The 23,683-nt window shown below is 35.4% G+C and overlaps 1 protein-coding gene across 1 annotated transcript in view; it reads right to left on the reverse strand.

Annotated features, from left to right (window-relative positions):
- Positions 1-23,683, reverse strand: part of ADGB (androglobin) — an 89,176-nt gene that overhangs the window by 54,785 nt on the left and 10,708 nt on the right. Inside the window, exons 6-12 of the mRNA XM_069010431.1 lie at positions 22,946-23,032; positions 21,120-21,331; positions 17,813-17,932; positions 11,307-11,401; positions 8,756-8,930; positions 7,925-8,015; positions 5,071-5,215 (exon numbers count right to left, since the gene is read on the reverse strand). Coding sequence (XP_068866532.1) covers positions 5,071-5,215; positions 7,925-8,015; positions 8,756-8,930; positions 11,307-11,401; positions 17,813-17,932; positions 21,120-21,331; positions 22,946-23,032 — 925 coding nt within the window. The remainder of the gene's footprint in view (positions 1-5,070; positions 5,216-7,924; positions 8,016-8,755; positions 8,931-11,306; positions 11,402-17,812; positions 17,933-21,119; positions 21,332-22,945; positions 23,033-23,683) is intronic.

Below are 23,683 nucleotides of genomic sequence, written 5' to 3' on the forward strand. Positions count from 1 at the left end.
GCATATTTGTAAAAATAATGGCAATTCACATATTTATAGCTATCTTGTTACTTTCAAGGATTCATTTCTATTTTTAAGCTCCTATAGCTATATTTTTATTTTATTCAAATCTACCAAATAATAAGTTTTAAAATTTATCTTGTATTCTTATAAAAAGAGCAGCCTTTTCTACCATAGAAATGATGCATGAGAAAACTTAACACCCCATTTTTTCTGTGAAAAACACAAGTCTTCTTCAAAAAATAAGCTCTCTGGATATAACTGCAGGTGAAGGAATAAAGTTTCAGGTACTCTATTTTTAAGATTAAAAATCCATTTCAAGTACTTCAAAATGACAAAGATGACTAAAATATTTCTTAAGATCCAACCCTGTATTAAATTTCAAGGTTTGATGTTGACCTGAGAGTTGTATCATCAGAGGGTTTTGCCTCTACAGTCATTTGGACACAGTCTTTTTTTACTCCTCAGTTACTATGTTCACTAAATGGAATATCAGTTGTCATTTTAGCTGTGATGTGAGTGAAGGTAACAGAGGTGGATTTTGAAAAAAAGGCGACGTTACAAATGAACTAATATCTGCAAAGTTGTGCACAAACTGGGTACAGAAATAGCTTAAAAATACTGGATTACTAACTTGGCATCTCTTTTATTCAGTCTCTCATGTTGAAGCTGCCCAATTCGTATGTGCAAGTAGATAACTGGGGGCCCATCAAAGTGTCTCTATACCACAAATGTCTAAATGCCTCTTCTCAAGTCCCTCTTCTAATTCATGTGCCTCATATGTCATGTGTAATTTTTCCCTGAAAATAATAAGCAGGGAATTTCCATCTTATGCAGGTTGAAGCAATTTTCAAAATGATAAAATTTGTAAAGAAAATAGACCCTAGCCCTCCTGTTGACTCAATACCAAATCACTGCACTTATAAAACGTAACACAAGAAGGATTAGAGTGAAAAGAAGAAAAATCTTATTATGACAGAACAGTCTGTAATGTTTATGGGGAACATGAAAAGAGCACACAACACAGCAGGCAAATTAAATAAACTAGTATCAGTTGCACAACAGAAGGTAAGATTGAGTTTGAATATATAAATAGACAGACTGAAATAAGAAAAATGAAGGAATCATGAACATTGAAGAACAAGTTTTTTGTGTTTGTGTCACTAGTAAAGAGTGGAGAGACTTTAACACTTTTACTCTGGAAATTAGCATTGCCAGGGAGCTTGACACTGAAGAAGCCACAAAGAGAAATATGAGTGTTCTGCTTAGGATGTATAAATATAGCAATCAGGTCAGTATATTAAAATATCTAGTAGCCATTGCACATACTGATGGTAAACATATTCGGATTAGATTTTCTTGCTTTGCATTTCTTCAAACAGAACACATAGAGGTTTATTCTCAATGGAATTGGAGATAACTTCTATCAATAAATTAATCACAATGAAGCATATTCAAGTAGGTTTTGAAAGGCAGATCTACAAGGAAACACTACTCCAGAATAATCTTTTTGTCAGAAGTGTTTGACAAAATTACTGCTGCATAAAACTGCAAGACTGTGCAATTTACATATGATGACTGTTTTGGTTTTTTTTCCTGGCCAAAAATACTTTCACATGTATTTCAATGTATTCTACACTTATAAATTACTTAGTTTCCTACTGAACAAGAATAAAGAGAGCTTCTCCATTAAAGAATTTGGCCCTCTGTTATGGAGTTTTTAAACAAAAAATTAACAAAATGCATTTTCTTGAAACCAGTGATTCAAGATCAATTTAACTACTAAAATTAGGTATTTTAAAATATTTTTTCCTAATGCAAGTCCCAAAAGCTTTCAGGACTGTAAAATCAGTGAATGGGAAAGTCAGAGTAAAAAAAAAAGGTTTGAAAAATTCAATAATAAAGCAGTTCTATTTTTTGGCATGAGTACTTTGGGGGCACGAGGGATAACGGCATGTCTTTAACTTAGTATTTTTCAAAGAAGGTACATCCAGCTCCCAGAATTTTGTCTTTCATGTATCACTAGTCTCCGTTTCTGTGACAACAGACCTTAGGAACACTGAATCAGATATTCAGTAATGTTACTTCATGCAGTTTGTATTGGACTGAATTGAAATATGCCAATTTAAACTTGCCGAGCATCTGGCACAGCAGCTGACTGAATTTCAGTCAGCTTAAAGCATAAAACTGCTGTATCCCAAAGATTTACCAAATCTGTATCAAAGGTTTTAAAGCAGATGTCTCTTGACTAACAATCACACAGTTTAAAATGGAGACAAAGTTATTTACATTCATTATATTACAATACAAAATTCTAAAAAATAGCAATAATCTAGTGAATTAGGGATACCAAAGCTTCTCTTTCAGTGTTTTTTTAATCACTAACTGATTTGTTTTTAAAAAGTATATATTGTTATTTCAAGTGTTAAAACTACAGAAAGAAAGCTCTCCCATTATGAATTTGACAGAGGCATCCACATAATTTTGTTGATGAAACATTTAATAGGTGAAAAAGACGATTGTTCTCCAAATTAAAAACCATCTCCTTTTCCAATCTGTAAAAACGAAGTTCTACTTGCATACTTTATCTATTAACAGACATAGCATTTTTCAGCTGAGGTTTAAATTGAGGCAAAAGCAAAGATCATGTACAAGTCAATTAGCTGCTCATAACTTCTTACATTTCATGTCTGAATCAGACTGCCCTCAGCCTATGTCCAATCCAGGTCTTCTTCCAACCATTCCAGTTTTATCAGTCTCTCTTTCATGTATTTTCATTCTTGCCCTTGTCTTTCCTTGACTGCCTCTCCTACTGTGATAAATCAGCCTTCTAAAACACTCTTGGACTAGGGGAGAAAATCTAAGGGATGTTTCACACCGCTTTGATGCTTTCAGCACATAAACTTCTATTAACTTGCAACTAACCAATTCTGTATTTGTACACCTAGAGACTGAAGTAATGAAAGCAGTAATTATTATATACTATTAGATGCTACTTACAGCTCCTTTTCACCCTGTTGCTTTTGTAATGATTTTAGTATGATGCCATTATTAAAAAGACTTTTAAAGTACTATTGAAGTACTAATCAGGCTGTTTATAAAATGTACACAAAATACTGAATAGCTGAAGATATCACAGAATCACAGATCACAGATACAGTCCATTGTAAAGTATTCTTCTTCACAGCAGAATTGCCTTATTTTAAAATCATTAAATCCACTAGTGATAGCCACACGTACATTATCTAAACACATAGTATAGATATAGATCTGAAATACAAAAATTGTATGAGTGTACTCTGCAGAGGCACTCCAAAAATTACATACAAATCAGCACTCCAAAAATTACATAAAAAATTACTTCCCATTCATTTCAAAATTTACCAAAATAAATTTTGTTTTTTTGGTTCATTAAGGTCATGAACTGTCCCTAATAGTATGTAATTTCTCTTCAAATAAATTTTTTAGCCCTACAGACAGCCACTATTCATCAACCAAATACAATAAATGTTATCCCCAAGTATATGAATCAGTTTTTCTCAAAAAATGACTACAGAGATTTTAAAACAATTAGGTCATCTTTAGTGCTGGACTGCGTGGATAAGGACTTCGTTGCTGTTTTACCTTTACACAGCACTATGGATGAATATATTTTGTAAGTTATTTTCTATATTGTAATGACATGGAATTTAGCATATATGGAAGAAGTACTCACTCTTTACTTAGGAGAGAAAACAAATAGAGCAAGAGGAACTGTAGCAAACATTTACAAATTGAAACATCATCTTCCCCAAAATATAACTGGATTATTGAATCAGATCCAGATTTTGAGCATAACATCATTGAAAGCACTTGTATGCTGCCTAGACTGCTTTTTCCCTCAATTTTCTTAAAGCCAAAAGAGAAATGCTATCAAATGGTCTTCTGAGTAGTGTTTGCTTCAGTAAGTATGAAATTGAAGAGATGCTGGCACTGCCATATTGTGTTTCTTTGTAGGCATTGAGCAAATGAAATAACTTCAGTGGAGCTCTGTTTGTTTTTAAGTGAGTACTTAAGTCTCTATTTCTCTATGCTGCCGATTATTTCCCTATATGAAATTTTTTTCATGAAATCTATTGCTCAGAAACTCTTTGAAAGTATCATTTTTTCTCTGTTAAGCAAGTAAGATTTAAACATTAGAAGGAGCATTCTGTTTAAAATTTATCTAAAAGCAGACTTTGGTAGCATATACACATTCCAATTTAAAAACAGATACACGAAAAAAAATCAGTAATTACAAAAATCAGTAATTACAACTTCCCAAAGTCATCCTAGTAATGTTTTATTAAACTTAGGTAAGAGTCATCTTATCTATATTGGAAAATTTCAGTGGAGACGTCTATGCAGTAACTAGCATTGGCTTGGGTGGTTTGAGCCAACTCTTAGTCAGTGCTGCATCTAGTGAACCTGTTTGGAGGAATGTCATTCTCTCACGGAGTTGCACAGGAAGCCTGAGGGTCTTAATCATGGCTGAGGATTCCTTTAGAAGGCAGAGCTTCTCAAATTTAAGAGCAAGCCCACTGAGCAGTAAAGCCTTAACTCTTTTTCTAGATCTCACCAGGAGTCTTTCCATTCAGTCCTAGATGAGGATGCCATTTTAAGGCATGCGTTAATAAAGTTCACATTTTTCTAGTCACATGCTTTCACTGTAACCAAAATAAACTAATCATAATATAAACTAAGATTTATTTAAAAGACTGCAGACTATCTTCTTAAGATGCTGCCATCAAAAGCATTTTAAAGAACAAAACCAAGACAGTGTTAGCAACAGAACTTTTAGAATCTGAGGAAAAATCATAAAAAAGAAAGTTAAAGGAAAAGGTATCAAGAAAGATTTCCCACCCAATACACATCAATGTAACTACAGAGTGGAAAGGGTAGGGAAGTTATTTAAATACCAATGGAAAATAAAAGCTTTCTGAAATGTCTTTGAAAACATTTATTTCAGTATTAAATATTTTCTATTTTGTCTTTCACTATCCTTTGTAATATAAAACTGGGTCAAGTTAAAAAAAATAGAAATATTATTACCTGAGAATAATCTTCTGCATTTGAGTGTCTCCTATTTTGATTCATGTCCCCATTACTGTCACTTTCATTTTCATCAGTTTCAGTAACAGAAGTGAGATTGGATACAGAACGAAATCCTTTTTTGAGGGTAGACTGTGAAAAGTGGCTAAATAATAAAAGAAAACTCAAAACACTTTAACCCATACATTTTCCTTCAAATTACAGTCTTCATAACTATTCTTAACAGAATTTTGTCAAAATAATTTGTGTCTCCTTTATTTTGAGAGATTCCTAGAGCAGCACAGAATCCATATCTTCCTATATTTCTTGTCATTACTGGCTTGGCACTACACACAAACCTATGATAGAAAGACCTCTTAACCAACCCTCAAAAAAGCAAAACCCAAGCCAGCTGAAAACTAGACGACAATGCCAGAAGTGAGCAAATTACTATGGCCCCTAGACAAGCAAAAAATACTACTTGAATGAAGGTAAGGCAAAATATAAAATGTTTTTTGTCAGAATACTTTTTGTCTTTTCCCTCAAATGGGTCTCCATAGCTACCAGACAGCTAAAATACAGGATAACCAAGGAAACCTGTGCAGGCCTATTCTGGTTCTAGTAAAAGAAAGCTCTGTTGCTGACTTCACTGGAAGCAGATATAAAACCTAACAGAAATATAAGTAACTCTCTGATTGTTAAGTGAACTAGAAGAAGAGGATCGAACCAATTTTGCATACATGCCAATTAGACATAAGTGTGTAATTGTGTTATTACAGCAATAAATAACAAATTAAAATCTAAACATGTGTTATCTAGCCCCCTTTTAAAGGACTGAGATAATGAAAGATCAAGATCTTTTGCAGTAACAGTCCCAATTATCTTGCCTTTGAGTGTTTCAAAATATTTTATTAGAATAGAAGGAAGAGATAAAAAGCTTTCAGTCCCAACTGTGTATCTAAGTCCCTTATCTTATTTACCCAGTTATATTACTTTAATGAAATGTTAATACCTGCCATATATTTTTGGCTACTACCTGTTAATTAAATCACAAAGATTAAATGAGCTAATTGTCATGGAAACTTAGTGCATTAAATAAACTATCCTTCCCCAAATGGGGTAATTTGACCATGAAGCAATCTATCAAATACAAAAAAACAATATAAAATCTGTTAACATGCACATACTTCAACATCTCCATTATTAATCTCTCATTCCTTTGATAGCCTGTTAATTGCTTAGAACATTATAATGTATTTCTACTCCTACTGTTTGAAAACAAACAGTAATTTAAGTACTTTTAACTATCAAAATGCAACTGTATCATCAAAACTATTGCATTCCCAGAATATTCCAAGGTCACTTCTTCCACGGACAAATGCTGCTGTTAAAAAAAAACCTTAAAAATACCTAACTGGTTTATTATCAGTCCATGTAATTATGATGATCAAAATGCACAACCCTTCACATATGTAATTTAGTCAGTTTACTTAGAGATGTACTTAACAAAAGATGCACACACCCTAAGAAAATACATAGATCTCCAACAATTTACAGCCTCTTGTTGGACTCAGTCTCAAGAAAAGACGTATCCTCCAAAATGACACAAACCTTTTAGGTGTACACTGGCTATAAGATACATTCAATGCTTCATGACAGAAGCTCAGTCAGAATAAAAGAGACAGGATTAATAATTCTAGAACTTGTCTACTGAATCATAATGCATATGTTCACATCATAAGCTGGAGCCTGAGAGAAATGTATTACGCAGTGGGTCATAGGAAAAAAACCCACGGCTCTGATACACTTCATGGTAATCTTTCTTTTCTTGTCAGGGAGCAAGTAGTATACTCAGCATGGCACACTGACTAGAAGTCATGTATACACCCATTTCTGAAAGTTCTCTAAGACACCCTGTATAAAGACTCTGGTTTTCAAGGGTTTATAGGACTTCCAAACAGTCTTTAACACAAGGCATTTATACAAAGCTGTGTTTTGATTGTGAGCTTCTTCACCTGCACTCTCAGGCTTGTTCTATCATAAACAGAGAACAGCTTCTTTTATTAAAAAACATTAAGTGTTCCATATCAAACATGTGATGCCTGTGAAAATACTGACTGGCTAGTCAATTCTTTCCTTGTTATGTGTAAGAATTAAAAAAGACCAGTAGTTTGAGGAAAAATTTGAAATACATCAAAGAATATTCATATTTCTAGCAGAAGTGATCTATTGAATATTCTACGTCTTTGGGCCCACTGGGCAGAGAATCTGGCAAAGCATCTGACAGCACTCCCTGTCCTCCAATGCCAGAAGCCCTGACAAGTGTGTACCTGCCTAGGGGACTGTCCGTACTCCACACAGGGTGTGACAAGTGGGGACCTGTATGTACATGTGCACCCCCTGGTAAGCTTTCTCAGTAGTGCAGATATGAGCAGATTGTAGGCAGAAACAGCTAAGCCTAGAGACTTGCATCTCCAACAGGAAGTGTGTGCTGCAGTCCCAAAACAGGAGGAGTTTGTAAGCCTCAATGACAGGAGAGGGAGGGTAATTGCATATGTATGCCTCTGTGTGCCAGATTAGAACTTCTTGGGATTAGCTACAGGAAGGTGTTCAGAAGTTTTTAGGTGTTTATTAACCTTTTGTAAGTGTCTAATATAGTAATTTAGCTGTCGTGTTGCCGATATTGATCCTAAATGTACAGTTCACTGATAGCTGATTAATTATGTGACATCAACACATCAACAGAGTGCTTTGTCCTGATGTGCTTCAGACGTGATCTGAGCAGTTTTTGCCTGTGACACAAGCAAAAATAAGCCAGTGCACTTTCACAGTGCACTTTCACAATGCTAATGCTGAAACTATCTTATATACTCACATGTCTGTTGGTATTGTGATAACACTCAATTTGTAATTTAAAAACAGGCTAGCAATCTCAATATGTTCTTCAGGTTTCTCTATCACAGGCTCTGGGAAAAAAGCAACTTGTTAAATATATACATTCATAAAAATATTTAATACTACTAACTTTGAGAAATAAATTCCAATGGGGATTCATCACCCCTAAATAATTTTCCAAGTATCATCCCATGCACTTGAATGGAACAGAAAAACGAGGGATGGTTCTAGGTGACATATCATGAAAAGATAAATGCTTTACACTCTGATCCCCAGCCTGAAAAACATTAAATTGTGCCTAGCTTATATGCAAGGTTATCCAGGGTAGCTCAAAACAACTATGGCAGCGCTTTTTGCCTTTGCCAGTTTCCTCCATTTCTTATCCCAGCATATTTTGCTAGCCTGCCTGTAACACTTTCATACTCAAGCTATCTCATATCATGCATTTAACTCCATTATGCAGTACAGACAAATCCTAGAAAAAAATTTACTCTAAAACCATGAGTTGATGCAGCAGGACTAGTCACATACTTTAAATTTTTAAAAGGTGTTCAGAAGCTTTAATGGCTCTCCATCAGAGAGCTTCTGTGTTACTTTGATAACATTCCCTCTTCATTTTCTCCACTAGCATGCTTTTTTCAACACAAATTGAGACACTTCTCAAAGCATGTAGGAAATATTGCTAAGAGGAAGTAATACAAAAGTGAGTTCAATTGAAATTAAGCTAACAGATAATAAGTATGGTCCTGAAAATGTTTAAAATAATTAAAATGTAATTACAAATTCATTTTGGAGTTTTTAGTAGACAAACCTTGGGGTTCAGATGTCACAACAATTTTCTTTTTTGGACGGATAAGCTTCCAAGAAGGAAGTGGGGGTGGTTCTGGAGGTGCTACCAGAGGACAAGACCTAGTTCGAGTGATCAGGACAGGATGGCTGTGTATATGGGAAAGCCCATATTGCCTCATCTTCTCTGAAGAATCAGCCTATGGAACACAGAAGGATAATCTGACTGGGTCAGATCTTCTTTCTCATTATATGTCTAGCAAACAAGAACAGTATGCACACAAAGGCATCTAACAGCTTGTGTAACAAATGAAATGAATATAGTTCACCTGACAAGACTACCCAAAAACATGTTGACTAGAATTTGACATTCAGCACAAAAAGTATACTTAAAAGTGTTTACAAAAGTATACTTAAAAGTGTTTACATGTATTTTACTTTTCATAATAGATTCATCACTTCTTTCAACTTATTTAGATAATCATAACATACAAGTGAAGAGGATGAATATGTAAGAAAGCAATAGGCACAACATTTTCTTTTAAATAATCTTATTTAAAAACACTTTCTGAGGGAAAAAGTCCTTACTTCATGCTGAATTTATAAAGCGGCAGAATTCTAAAATCAGTTGGTCTTTTAGATAACTTGTAAAATCTCCATAACGTACTGCTTTGGACCAACACATCAGTAAAGCTAAGATTTTTATTTGGTGGCTAATTTATAAAACACATTAAAGACACTTTAGTTGACCTGTATACCAAAGCCCTTAGGAACAGACTTAAGAGCAATTTTAGATGTCAACATTGAGTGGTGCTCTTCCCATTAAAATAATAATGGTCCAGTACTTAACATCACATCTGAAAGTTCTGTTACAAGATTTGTACATCCTTTTAATTTTAAAAGCACACTTTCTTTTACATGCTAAATAAATCAACAATAAGTTATTTCTTTAACATGCTCATCAGCAAGTCTCTGATTGCTTCTACTCATTTTAAAATGTTCCTGAGGTTGTGTATTTAAGAACTCTGGAGAGAAGAATATTGTTGTGGTTGTCAGTTATTTGAAGAGGAGGGAATGAATTAAATTAAAAATGCCAGTTTAAACACCCAAGATTAGAAAAGATTCTGAAGATAACCAGTCCATAAAGGACAACTTAGCTGTTGAGTACACTACACACTTGTATGACTCAATTATTGATTTTTTTTTTTTATTTGAGAAAATTTAAGCCACAACAATCCAAGGAAATCCATACTAGAAAGCAAAGTTAAAAGGGATACTGCAAAAATTCTGGAGGGAAATTCTGGCACAGCTGCAGTCAATGACAAAATATTCTCCAGGTTTAGGGAACAACTCTTATCCCCGTTAATCCATTTTCTAAACTTTATTTCAATTAGTGTAGTTTGTCTCAGACCTTGAATAAAGCTTGAAAATGGTGGCAGTTTTATCCATAAGAAATCCTCTACACTTCTATATTTAACTTCTGTCAACTTCTATTTTTCTATCAAGTCTTTACTAAAATACTGGTTTAGACATATAGATTCATCTGTCTCCTCCTATTTGGTCTGCCATACCTCTTTTTCAGTAATCTCTATATCCCAACAGACTGTAGTCAAGTTTGAGACTCAGGGTGTTAGGTGGCAGGAATGATACAATCCCATGTTCCTCCTTCCACTTTGCTTTTTGATGACTAGCATTACTTATTATTAGCAAAATTACGCTATTGAATGAGATCTTAAATTAAAATAAATTAAAATAAAATCAAAGATAACAAGGTAATCTTCAAAATTGCATAAAATACACAGCACAATTAAAAAAAAAAATTGTGCAAGAATTAAGTGCACTAAAGCATAACACCTGCAAACCATTTCTGGAAATTTCTTTATTCCATGAAACTTACCAGTTTCCTGAGAAGGCAGCTTAAAATTTAATGATCTAATTATGATAGGTATGATTTAAATGTACAAAAAAAGGAAACGTAATTAATAATCAACTCAAGAAAGCCACCTCTTGCATTATAAAAAGCTTTCTGAGGAGTGTGAGTGACTAAGTGAAGATTTAAGTGTTGTTTTTACCCCAGCTGCATTAAGTGCTACATTTTTTCCAGCTGCTTTCACCAGTTAAAACACTAATGATAGAAATTGATATAAACATGCTATTTCTTATATAACAACAAACAACATATTGGAAAATATATATCAGAGGAGTCTTAACTGTAGTCTTAAAAAAATTAAAATTCATGTTTTTCAAGTAGCCCTTAAAGTAATTAGACCTTCCATTCAGAAGTATCTCATCATGATACATTTTCTAGTCCACATCTAGTCTCTCCCAGGAGACACCAGCTTTTGGGATCCTGAGGAAAGTGGAGGAAAACTGAATAAAATCAGCAGGCTTTGGAAGGAAAATGCATGTTCAGAATACAGAAGTACCAAAATATAAATTTAACTGATAGCCATCATCTAGTGAGTGTTTCACTGAGCTAATTGTATTCTTTTTGTTACAACATAGTTGCAACAAAATGAAACACTCTGATAAGAAAATAAGTAATGTTTTCCTGTCCTGAGAGCACAGAACCTTACCATTCTCGTTAATAAAAAAATATCCTCTTCAAACAAATTCAGCGGTATACAGCCAGCGTACGCGACCATTTCTGGCTGGGTTGGTATGGGAGATTCTACACAGAAGACATTAAAACGCTTTAGAACAAGGTAAACAGTAAAAAACTGCAGCTGTACCTCACACTAAGTTATTCTGCTTTCTCTGCCTTATTTTTATTACTCTTTTCTTTGTCTGACTCTGTTTTATTCAAAAGAAGAGCTCATTGTAATGTACTTGAAAAAGAAGCCATGGATGAAAAAACCACCTCATTTAAATAATCAACAGCCTTTGCATATTTTACTTATTTTACATAAATGAGTAACAGAAAATACAACTTAAAAATATGACAGGTCAGAGGTAGCTTTCAACATTTCTCTTTTGTTCTTCAAATTTTAAAACCAGTAGATACTAGTATAAAACAATACACATAATCTGTGTAGATGAAGTAAAAACATCCTGATTGGTCAGTACTAGTTAAATGCTTCTCACCACTGAAGGCAAAATTTGATCTTGCCAACAAAAGGATCCAAAGCCAGACCTCTGGCCAGTGCTGCAAAGGGATATGAAGACTGAGATAAGTAATTTGAGAAATACGGTGCCTGTAAACCAGAGCTACTGCTCTCACTTCTGTCAAGCAGAAAAAATGGAGGTAATGATGGCTGCCTCAGAAAGTACGAAGGGGCAACCCCATAGCTCTTATCCCACATACCTTATAGAAGCCTGTAATTCTGCTATAGGCAAGGAATAAAAACAGGGGCACAGTCACTTTGTTAACCCCAGAAATCTGTTGCACTAGACAACCATATGATCGTCTCCTATTCTTATCTGTGAAAGAAGCCATTGCTAATTCCTGAATGATGAAGAGAAGCCAAGGATGTCTGAGAGTCATTTCATTCATGGTGAAGGGAGATTAAAGGTCTAAAACATAATACTTGAAATACAGGTTTCTGGTTTTACCAAAAAGACATCTGAAAAAGAAAGATATCTGTTTCTCTCTGCTTTTCCTTAGTCATCTCAGAAAACATGTGGAGGCAGGATTTCAGTACACAGTCCGTGACATCTGTTTTTCAGGTGCTTTTTTAGGACAGAATGCTTTTTTAGGACAAATTTCTTCACAGAGTTGGTAACCATTGGAACAGGCTGCCCAAGGAAGAGGTTGAGCCACCATCCCTGGAGGTATTTAAAAGATGTGTAGATGTGGCACTTAGAAACATGGTTTAGTGGTGGGCTTGGCAGTACAGGTTCACAGCCAGATTCAATGAACTTGGAGGTCTTTTCCAACCTAAATGATTCTATGATTCTATCCCCATCTAGCATTCCAGTAAAATTATCTGTGTCTGTCATTGTTCACTTCAGCCTCACCTCAAATATAGGATAATTTCTTCCTATGTTTAGTAAGTATTTAACTGGAAGTTGCACTAAGAATAGGTATTTTCTGTGAAATTATATAAAACAATGCAATCTGCATATAAATAGGCAAATGCCTGGGAAATATGATTTATCAGACTTAAAATCCATTTATTTAGAGGTTATGCAACATTTTATTCTCAAAGAAGTACAATATCTTTGCATCTTAAATATTCTTCTGGGAATTCAATTACCCAATTAAATATAAGCTAAAGGTAAGTAAGAGATACTTTCTAATGGATTCTTAATATTTCTCACTGCATGCTTGTGATTCCCGTGTTAACCACGGCTCTTGTGTTAGCTGTGGGTTTCAAGTTATTCAAAAGCAAGGCTATAATTTAGCTTTAATCTCAGTCCTTACTGACATATCTGATCTGTTACAAACACAGCAAGAGTAGCTATGGTGTCCTGCACATTACAGTACAGAACAGTATGTGCCACAAGGCACAGTGATGTCATTGCTTGTGAGAAGTATTTTTCAAATAAAAGTATTTAATCAAATACCAGGTGGAATGTAAAGCTGTCATACTCAGTCCAGATGGGTTGTGAAATAAAATGTCTTCAGGGCAGACAATAAACAGCAATGAAAAAATTATTAGAGCATGCAAATGATTAACCAGGCACATCATATCAACTTTATTAAAACAATTACAATACTAGTATATTATGCCAGTAGCTTTAAAAATTACCTATTATTTGATCTTTTTTCGCTGTACAAAAAACGAGGACGATGTATGCAAATTATTTGGCACCAAGTGTAATGATGATTAGAGTGAATTCAGCATCTGGGGAAACTAGTTAAAACTGATAGCCTTGATAAAATTTTATTATTAGATGAAAAATGTTGTAATATACAGTACAACAAAACAGATTCAGCAGAGCCTATTATTTATATCCTTCAATGTGGATATAAGAATTCTGCAGTGCTTTGTTAGAAAATTCTGAATCCATATAACTACTTACATTTCACACTTGCACCTTTGCAAATTCATTTTCAGAGAATAAGTACTAAACAACCCGAACAAATGCTTCAGTTCCTTGGAGAAGGGAAAGCCAGATTTGAATTAATCCATGTAAAATACATATCCAGCCACTTTAAAAGGCCAGGAATTAAAATTGTTAGTTTTATATATCTTAACTGTTTTTATTCGTTTATCAAAATTTTGAAGACTTGACAAGAATTTTCTCACTCTTAATGTTTCTTTTAAATATTTATTTATCAAACAAGAGCTGATGGTGTAGTTTAACTTTCCAAGGAGTAATGAGGCCAGAGGAGGGCCATAAAGATGATCTGAGGGCTGGAGAAGCTCTTCTGTGAAGAAGGGCTGAAAATTTTTGTATTGTTCAGCCTGGAGAATATAAGGGTCCAAGGAGATCTTAAGAGTAGCCTTTCAGTATCTAAGAGGAGCTTACAAAAAAGCTGAAAAGAGATTCTTCAGGCCATGGAGTGATAGAACAAGGGGCAATTGTTTTAACTGACCCCTCTGAAAGAGGCCTGGCTTAGCTGTAAAAAGAAAATTCTTTACTGTGAGGTGATTGAAGCACCAGAACAGGTTGCTCAGAGAAGCTGTGGATGCCCCATCCCTGGATGTGTTCCAGGCCAGATTGCATGGGGCTCTGAGTAATCTGGTCCTAGTGGAAGAGATCCCTGCCCATGGCAGAGGAGTTGGAACTAGATGATCTTTAAGGTCTCTTCCAACCCAAACCATTCTGTGAAAACACATCAGTTGGCTTTCAATAACCTGATCTTGGGGTGTGCAGCTCAGATGTTAACTTTTGCTGCTGTGTTAGGCATGGATTAGCTTTGCCTGTTGGAAGGTATTTTTTTAGTCTTCAGAAGAATAACCTATGTGCTTTTCAGAATTGACAGAAATATTGCAGAATCAGAATTGACAGAAATATCACAGAATCCTGATATGCACTTGAAAAAACAAAAGAGTATTAGGCTTCAATCCATCTTGTAAGTGAAAACTCTTGAATAGGTAAAAGAAAAATTATAAGAACTTTACAGTTATGTGACATCTCATTGACTCCGATGATAAAATTACAGATCTACTTGTTTGATTTCAAAAACTTCTTAGCATAATAATAATAATAATAATAATAATAATAATAATAATCTCTCAACACTTCTGCGACATAGAAAATATTACCTTTAATTACACAACTGGTATCAAGGCACAATGGGATTATCAAAATACATGGTTGGTTTGTAGAACAAACTCCCAAATTCCTAGGTAGTTCCCTTTCAAATGGAATAGTATTCCCTTTCCAGCAGTTCAGAAATTAAGAAACTCAGTAGTTTGGAAACCTAAATAAAAGCAAAGTCGTGATACGTTACAGGAACAAGGTGACTAAGTATCTCATCTCATCTCATCATTGTAAAAGCTGTACATAAAACAAGGCAACTCCCTAAGTATGAAAGGTTAGTTACTTGAAGAAAAAGCTGGTGAGTGGAAAAGCACAGATTGTATGCTAAAATGGGTCAGTAGGAACATATGAATTGTCTGCAAAGACTTCCCAAAAACTGGCTGATTGATAAGCCAAAGGACCAAAGAGTTGGTTGATCTCAGGAAGAGTTCTGACTGACCATGTCAAGGGCTTGTTATTCAGCTGGATCCACGAAACTGGATGAATAGATAAAGAAGTGCAATGCTTCAATGATCCTGCAATTCATACTGCATTTGTGGGGTGCAGCAGGCATTGGTCTGAGTGTGCAAGTGATTCAGAACTGCCTATGTTTGTACTGGATCTGGCTGGGAATGAGCTTTCATCAGGGCAGCCTGTGTGGTCCTGTTTGAGATACGTGACCAAAAACACTGTTGATAACACACCGGTATGTCAGCAACTGCAGAGCGGAGCTCACACATCATTAAATCTTCTGTTTCTCACTCCAAGTATTCTGGGGGTGGGCAAAGGGTTCAGTTCTCATTCTCTGCCCCATCCCACTGTGGGGAGTGAGCAGGTGGATGGGTGGGGTCTTAGCTGCCAGACAGTATCAACTCACCACAACATTATGGCCCACACTAAATCCAAAGCTTGTAAGAGAAGTTTCCAAGTATTTAGAAGTAACTTGGTATGTCAATGTGTATGAAACTAAACAAGGTCATGAATATACAATGCAATGAATACAGAAGGTTTTGCCATTTCAAAAGTCAAATATAAACAGTATCTGGAATAGTTAAGTATCTCTTTAGAAATAGTCCATATTTATCAGAAAGAAGAAAAATTTCCTTGAAGTCAGCAGTCAATTGGTAGAGCAAAAGCTTGCAGCAGGGAAATGAGCACTTTTATCATTCTGGGAATTAAACCATTTTGAAGTCACTTAAAATGAAAATGAAAAAGAAAAAAGTTGCTGCATTAAATAAAGTTACTCTTACAGAATTCCCCAGAACAAGACAGGAATGTTTTACAACTACTGCCTCTGGCTCTGACTTTGAACCAAGACCTAGTTTCAGATGTTATTTTATGCACAACAACGGTTCTACTGTCCTGGGCCACTCGGCAGACCCCGTGTCTCATAAAGCCTACAAGATTTCCCTCTTTTGGCTACAATCTCACAACAAATATGCATTGTAATTCAGTATTATTTCAAACTGCAATTCCTTATTTTTTTTTCCTTGCAGTCTAATAATCTTAAATTTGCTGTTACTGTAGAGATACCTACCTCTTACTCTTTTCCAAATGTATTTTCTGATTCAAATTTAGGATTAATGAGTTCTCTGACCATCGTACTTGAGCCCTGAATTATTTATCTTTCTAAATAACCTCTTCACAGGACATTAACTGTCCTAAAGCATAAACTGCGCTTTAAATGGCAGAATGAAGACCTAAATATCATGTCATTTTTCACATGGAAGCACTGCCTCTTTGTTTTTAGTGTTCTTTCACTCAGTTTGCACAATTTCTAGAATACATCTCTTGGATCCTTTTGCTTCATCTTTGCTTTCTTTTCCCCATAACATGCTTGAGTATTAGTTAGTCGCATCACTTATATTCACATGAAACACCTTATTTCCCATTCCACACCTACTACACTAAAGAAAAAGTACATTCCTGCAATATATTTTAAATTTTATAGCTGTTTAAGTCATTTAGTGGTATGTAAGGTAGGAATTTAAATAAATATATTTGCTGATGGCAAACCACAGTCTTGGTTTCCTGTAGTTGAAAATTATTTAAATCACCAATTTTAATCAGGATTCAAATCAAGAAGCAAGAATCCCATTTATGTAGTAAATTTCATTCTTCTTAAATAATTTTTACTTTGCAGTTATTTCCCTAAAGAAAGACATTCTACCTCTTCTCACCTATTGATTTGCAACTGCAAATTTTTCCAGTTAATAACTATTTTTTGCTGCTAGTCACATGGAAATGCCACATGTATGCAAACATAAGCAAAGCCAAGAGCATATCAGCTTATTGTACATTTTTGAAGATCTTCTATAGTTTATGCTAGTAAATATGAAATATCTCAATTGATTGCTTAGTTGTCTGATTAGTATTTACTTGTGGTTTATTTAAAATGTATTTTGTTGAGGTTTTTTTTTTTAACATTACATATAAAAGCAAGAAATTACCTAATTTTTATGCTATTATGAATATATCAATACAGGAATTAAATTCATCACTCTGTATTTCCTGGACAAAGATAAAAAAAAATAAGGATTTACATCATGGAGTGAATTCTAATGAATATTTCTGTCCCCCCAGCTCCCCTGCCCTTTGACAAAGAAGCATTCTTGCTTTTCCCAATTGCGATTTACTGTCTAAAGTGGATATTGAACAAATAAATTACTAAAGAGGAAGGGTTGTTGTTTCTTAAATATGGAACAACTGTAAGACAGTTTACCACTAAAGCAAAGTACTGCAATATACTATTCTTAATCTATGTAGCAGATTTTCTTAGGTTAGAATGACTTCAGTGTGTACTGTGAGCTATAAATAACTACAATTTAAAGAAAATAAAAAAGTAAATATAACCTCCCCCCAGTTAAGTTCAATACCAAATTAAAGCAAAGCCCTTTGCTTTACATATAACTCCTGTCTGTATGTTTAGCTTCAAAACAATAGGACTTACTTTCAGTTAAGTCCTGAAGGCCTTGGGCTTTTGCCAACTTTTCTCCAGACTGAAGCGCTACCTTTCTTTTTTCTTTCTCTCCTTTTTTTTTCTTTCCTACTCCTTTCTGCTCTGCTTTTTCTATTAAGCAAAATAAAGATTAAATATTTTTCTTTTTCAGATAAAAACTTCCACTCATCAAATGTCATACAGTGAAAATGCTTTAATAAGATTTTAGATAAATTTTAAAAACAAGCAACCACAAAGTCTTTGAAGTTGAGAGTTGAGATACAATAAAAAACTAATGTAATTTAATTAAAAGAAATAAAAATAAAACATAATTCTTAAGATGTAAACGCAGATTTACTGAGAAGGAGCCAGGAAGGCTTCGGTCCCACCTTTTAGTTATTGCACAACTTTTATGTACTTATTACAATATAAGAAGTCACTGTGTTTCTGGCACTGTGCCAAATATTTTCTTTATTTCCTTGCTCTCATGCATCAATAATTACAAAAAGAAATTAACAAAGATGATGCATAGATTCCCAATGGACATAGAAGTAGAAAGTCTCCCACAATCCAAACATTCTTTGAAGCCTTAGAATTTAGACTACAGGAAAGTACTTCTTAATGCAAAAAAAAAAAAAAAAAAAAAAAAAAAAAAAATCACAGAATCAAAGAATGGTTTGGGTTGGAAAGGATCTTAAAGATCATCTAGCTCCAACCCCTCTGCTGCAGGCAGAGACACCTTCCATTAGACCAGGTTGCTCAAAGTCCCATCCTGGCCTTGACCACTTCCAGGGATTGGGCAACCAGAACTTCTTTGGGGAACGTGCATCAGGAGCTCACTATCCTTGATAAGAATTTCTAATATTCAATCTAAACCTTCCCTCTGTCATTTTAAAGCCATTCACTCTTGTTCTGTCACTACATGCCCTTGTAAAAAGTTCCTCTCCAGGTCTCTGGTAGGCTCCCTTTAGGTACTGAAAAGTGCTGCATGGTTCCCCTGACGCCTTCTCTTCTCTAGGCTGAACAATCCCAACTTTCTCAGCCTGCCTTCACAAGAAAGGTTCTCCAGCCCTCTGATCATCTTAGTGGCCCTCCCCTGGACTCATTCCAACATGTCCATGTCTTTCTTGTGCTGGGGACCCCAGAGCTGGATGCTGCACTTCAGGTTGGTGTCTCAAAAGAGCAGACTAGGGGGGGGACACTCACCTTCCTCATCCTGCTGGCCACACTGCTTTTGATGCAGCCTAGGATACAATTGCCTTTCTCGGCTGTGAGTACACACTATTGGCTCATGTCCTTCCTCTCATCCAACAGATCCTCCAAGTCCTTCTCCACAGGGCTGCTCTCAGTTCTTCTTCCAGTCTGTATTCATGCCCAATGCAGGTGCAGCACCTTGCACTTGGACTTTTTGATTAGATTAGATTCACTCATTAGATTCTCATGGGCCCAATTCTCAAGTTTGTCCAAGTCCATTTGGATGGCATTCATTCCTTCCTTTGTGTCAACTTCACCACACAGCTTCACAGAATCACAGAATGGTTCAGGCTGAAAGGGACCACAGTGGGTCATCTGGTCCAACATCTCTGCTCCACCAGGGTCATACTAGAGCACATAGCACAGGATTGCATCCAGACAGTTCTTGAATATCTCCAGTTTACTCATTCCCAGTGAGGGAGAATCTACAACTTCTCCGGGCAATCCGTTCCAGTGCTCGGTCACTCAAACAGTGAAGTTCTTCCTCAGGTTCAGGTGGCGCTTCCTGTGCACCAGTTTCTGCCCATTGCCTCTTGTACTGTTTCTCAGCACCACGGAGCAGAGCCTGGTTTCATCTTCTTGGAATCCAGCTTTTAGATACTTATACACACTGATGATATCCCCTCTCAGTTGTCTCTTCTCAAATCTGAACAGGCCCAGATTTCTCAACCTTTCCTCAGTAGAGATTCTCCAGCTTCCCAGTCATCTTCACTGCTCTCTGCTGGATCCACTCAGGAGCTCCACCTCTCTAATGTGCTGAAGAGCCCAGGCCTGGACACAGCATTCCAGATGCAGGCTGAGTAAAGGGGCAGGATCAGCTGCCTCGACCTGATGGCAATGGTTTTCCTAATGTATTCCAGGATTCTATTGGCCTTCTTGGCCGCCAGGGCACACTGCTGGGTAAGGGGCAGCTTGTTGTCCACCAGGACCCCCAGGTCCTTTACTCTCATAGTGATGTGGATGGCTTCATGTCATCCAAACAATCCCAAACATTAACAGAGCATCTGAACAAAGCTTTTAGGCTCAGAGTTAGAGATTACAGAGCTGTATCATGACACAACGGTTCCCTGATTCTTAGCCATTTCAGTTACTAATAGAATTTTTAAGTCTTAGGCAGGATAAAATTTACTTAGTTTTCTGGGAAAAAATTTACAACACCCTCTTGGATGAATGACAGTGCTGTTCCCAGTGGCTTGACCATTCCAAACGCTGAAATAGCTACCACACTGATAGGTGGGTCAAAATTATAGCAGGATTTCCTAAGAGAGAATACTACCTCAGCCAGGTAATTTCTAAGACTTTTATACTTTTTACATTGGGACATAGTATTTGGGATTCAAAGTAAGGAAGTCAGAGATTTTTTCCGAAAATCTAGGAAGAAATAGAAATTTTAGCATATGATTTGTACTCTACAAAGGCATGAGAAGTGCTGTGAAATTGCACCCATGCCTCCAAGTTAAAAACAGCAACTAAGGAAACTCAGTCTCAAATAAAAACAATGAAGAATAATATACTGGAACAAATAAGTTTCTAAATCTAAGTTTTTTCATGTAAATGTAAATAGGATTAGCAGCTCTTGAAGAAAATTTTTGCCTATACCTAGTAGCATGAAAGAAAAGTTGCAATAAATAAAAATACAGGTAGACGTTAGAACTGTATTTGTCAGAACTCTGTAGGCAATCACACTTTACAACATCCATTATGAAATGTATAATTAATTGATGGTCAGAGCAATGTTGCCTTTGGAGAAACTGTAACCTCTCTGATTGTTATCTCTCTGCAAGGAACTAGTCTTTGGAGAAATGGCTGTGACATGGAGCTGAAAAAGTCCCTGCCATAAAGTGAAGCTGTTTCTATAAAATAAAAGTATAGCACTTCTTCTAATGAGATCTATAGCTAAAACAAAAGTATTTTGCACTTACATTATTGCAACATGTTCAGTGAAACAACAAACTCACAGAGTTGTATGTGACAATATATGTAAAATATACTTATTTGAAACAGAGATAATGCTAGTCTTATTTATGCCTGGCCTACAAAGATAACACTACCTAAAATTACAGACCTTTGCTAATGTTAGTGGCTGTCTCTGCTTTCTCAGTTGTATCTGGCAGCTTATTCATAGATGAACCTTCATTTTTTAACTCTGAGTCTTTGGTCTCTTCAGGTTTTGTATCATCTTGAGTAATCTCAGGCTCTGGAGCCTTCTTCTCTGGCAACTTGAATTCTGGCACAATCTCTTTCAAAAAGCCCCAAACTTTGTCCAAGTATTCAGGTCTTTAAGAGAAAACAGAAATGTATATATCAATGGCAGGGATATTTCCAATAAGAAAAGAAAGTGTGATTTTCATCTAGACCGCACTATACCACAACTGACAGTCCAATTCTAAAATACTCTACTGGGTTATTTTAGTAAGATAAAACACACACTGTATCAGAAATATTTGTTGAGACAGATTATGGAAAGACCCATTAAAAAAGAGATGGTGGTTAGAGACACATGTAAGTAAAGCATCCTTTCTCGAGATGTTTAGCAGATACAAGATGTGGCAGAGAAAATCACAGATTGTAAAGTCAACTACACCATATAACACAGTGATTCGAGCTCTGTATATTAAAAAGCTTCTCAAAGGTACTTCCAAACTGGGCTTTCCTAAATGTTCAGCACAGATAATTGCATGCTACTTCCACTGATTCTACCAGAAAAAACAGCTTTTTGATATAACAGTTGCAGTCATGTTGGTTTTTCACAGAAACTCAGTGATTCCAGAAGTAATCCCAAACAGGGTCATGAATAAGTTTCATGCAAGCTAACTGCATTCAACTTTTTTTTTTTTTTTAATAAAATAAGTGACTTTAAAGTGAGCTAAAGTCATCTTATACTACTATTCCAAAGACTCTATGATATTCACGTTTTCATATTTCATGATATAATATATTTGCAGTAAGTGAATACTGTTTTTGCTGTTGCAGTTGTACAACAAACTACAGAAAGAAATAAAATTTAGGTTACTTAGATTTTTAAGTCCGTGAGCTACATACACACTACTATAGGACACAAATATATCAAAAACCTAAATTGCAAGCATAGCTTGAGACATAAAAATTCCTGAAAAATGGAATAAAATATTCTTTGACTGAAATTAGGTAATAGTGAAATATGGCTATAAATAAATAATTATATATAAGTAAATTATACATAAACCAATACTATTTGTTATCTCTATGTTCATTTAAATGTATATATCAAAAGGCAAAAAGGTGTAATTCAAAAGAAAAAGTCTAAATATTTAGAGTCAGTATCCTGGTAATTCATTTAGTAAAAAGAAAGTCAAGCTGAAAAGTCAGAATGTCTTTCTTTAAAAATACAAGAGGAGCATAAAACTCACAAGAAACAAGAAAAATGTTATTGTAGGTAGGAATTACTATTTTTGGTTCAAACTAAAAGTCTACCAACAGTTACAATTTAAAGGGTAGAAACACCATACTACCTTACATTGATTACTTCCAAATTCATGACATATACTTTCTATGGTACATTTAGATATAAAGTTACTATTATCGGCAGACATTTTGTAACTGCATACTAAGTGAAACATAGATTTCTCTAACCTTATTTTCATCAAACTGTTTAACGTTACATTAATTTTATAAGGAATAGGCATCAGTATACATGATAAATAGCTTTACAAGAAATTGTATGACCGACAAAGAAAAACTCAATGAAATTGCATTTCTCAAAGGTACATTTCCCAAGTGCCTGAATTATAAACCATTTACTTTCCAAAACTGATGGTGAAGGACTTCTAGGGCTTAGCTTTATTTTTCATACTGCCTTACAGAATTAATATTAAACAAATAGCACATAAATTGTTTAATAAAAGAACTTACCGGAGAGGAATAACTTCTGGTATCCATCCAGTCAGTGTATGCAGAACTGTAAATTCCTCCATCTCTCTTTTTCCAGTTTCATGTATACTATAAGAAAAAAGCAGACATTTTACAATTGTAATGTAACCAGCTACAGTAAACTCTGTAGTCTACATTGCTGTCTGTGAGAATAAGACCACACACAGAATAGCCTGATGAAAAACAAGTCATTACTTGTAGTTTTAGGAGTTTTTCCAAACTACTGGTGATTACACAACATCAATGCCTTTGCATCAGGTCCATTTTTTTAGTGTTCCCTCTCGTACAATGGTTTTTTTTTCAAAATTGTTAGCAAGCCTACTATGTATACATGCACACAGTTGCAGGGTGGGAGATGTGGGTTTGAAATTCCTTGCGCTAAAACAGGGTTATGATTCTACGACTTCCATTTCCTAAGCAGCTTCTCTAACTCCCAGGTTATTCTGAACAAGCTGGTTCTACTTCCACTCTAGCACTTCACTCTTTCAAACTGACGCTCTACTACTCTCTGGAGAGGTTTCCTGGGAGGACCAAGGCTAAAGATGAGAGCACTTGCATGACTAACCCTTGTGCTCTGGAGAAATGAAGTATTTCAATCACATTCCTGCAAACAGTTTCCTAACAGGCAGCTCTAGGCAACTCCCTAGCCTGTGTAGACATACTTTAGATGACTCTTCTGACAAATGTAACTTGATAGGACCAGAACAGGGAAGCTTCCCT

The sequence above is a fragment of the Aphelocoma coerulescens genome, chromosome 3 (genome assembly GCF_041296385.1).
Source record: "Aphelocoma coerulescens isolate FSJ_1873_10779 chromosome 3, UR_Acoe_1.0, whole genome shotgun sequence".
Lineage (NCBI taxonomy): Eukaryota > Metazoa > Chordata > Aves > Passeriformes > Corvidae > Aphelocoma > Aphelocoma coerulescens.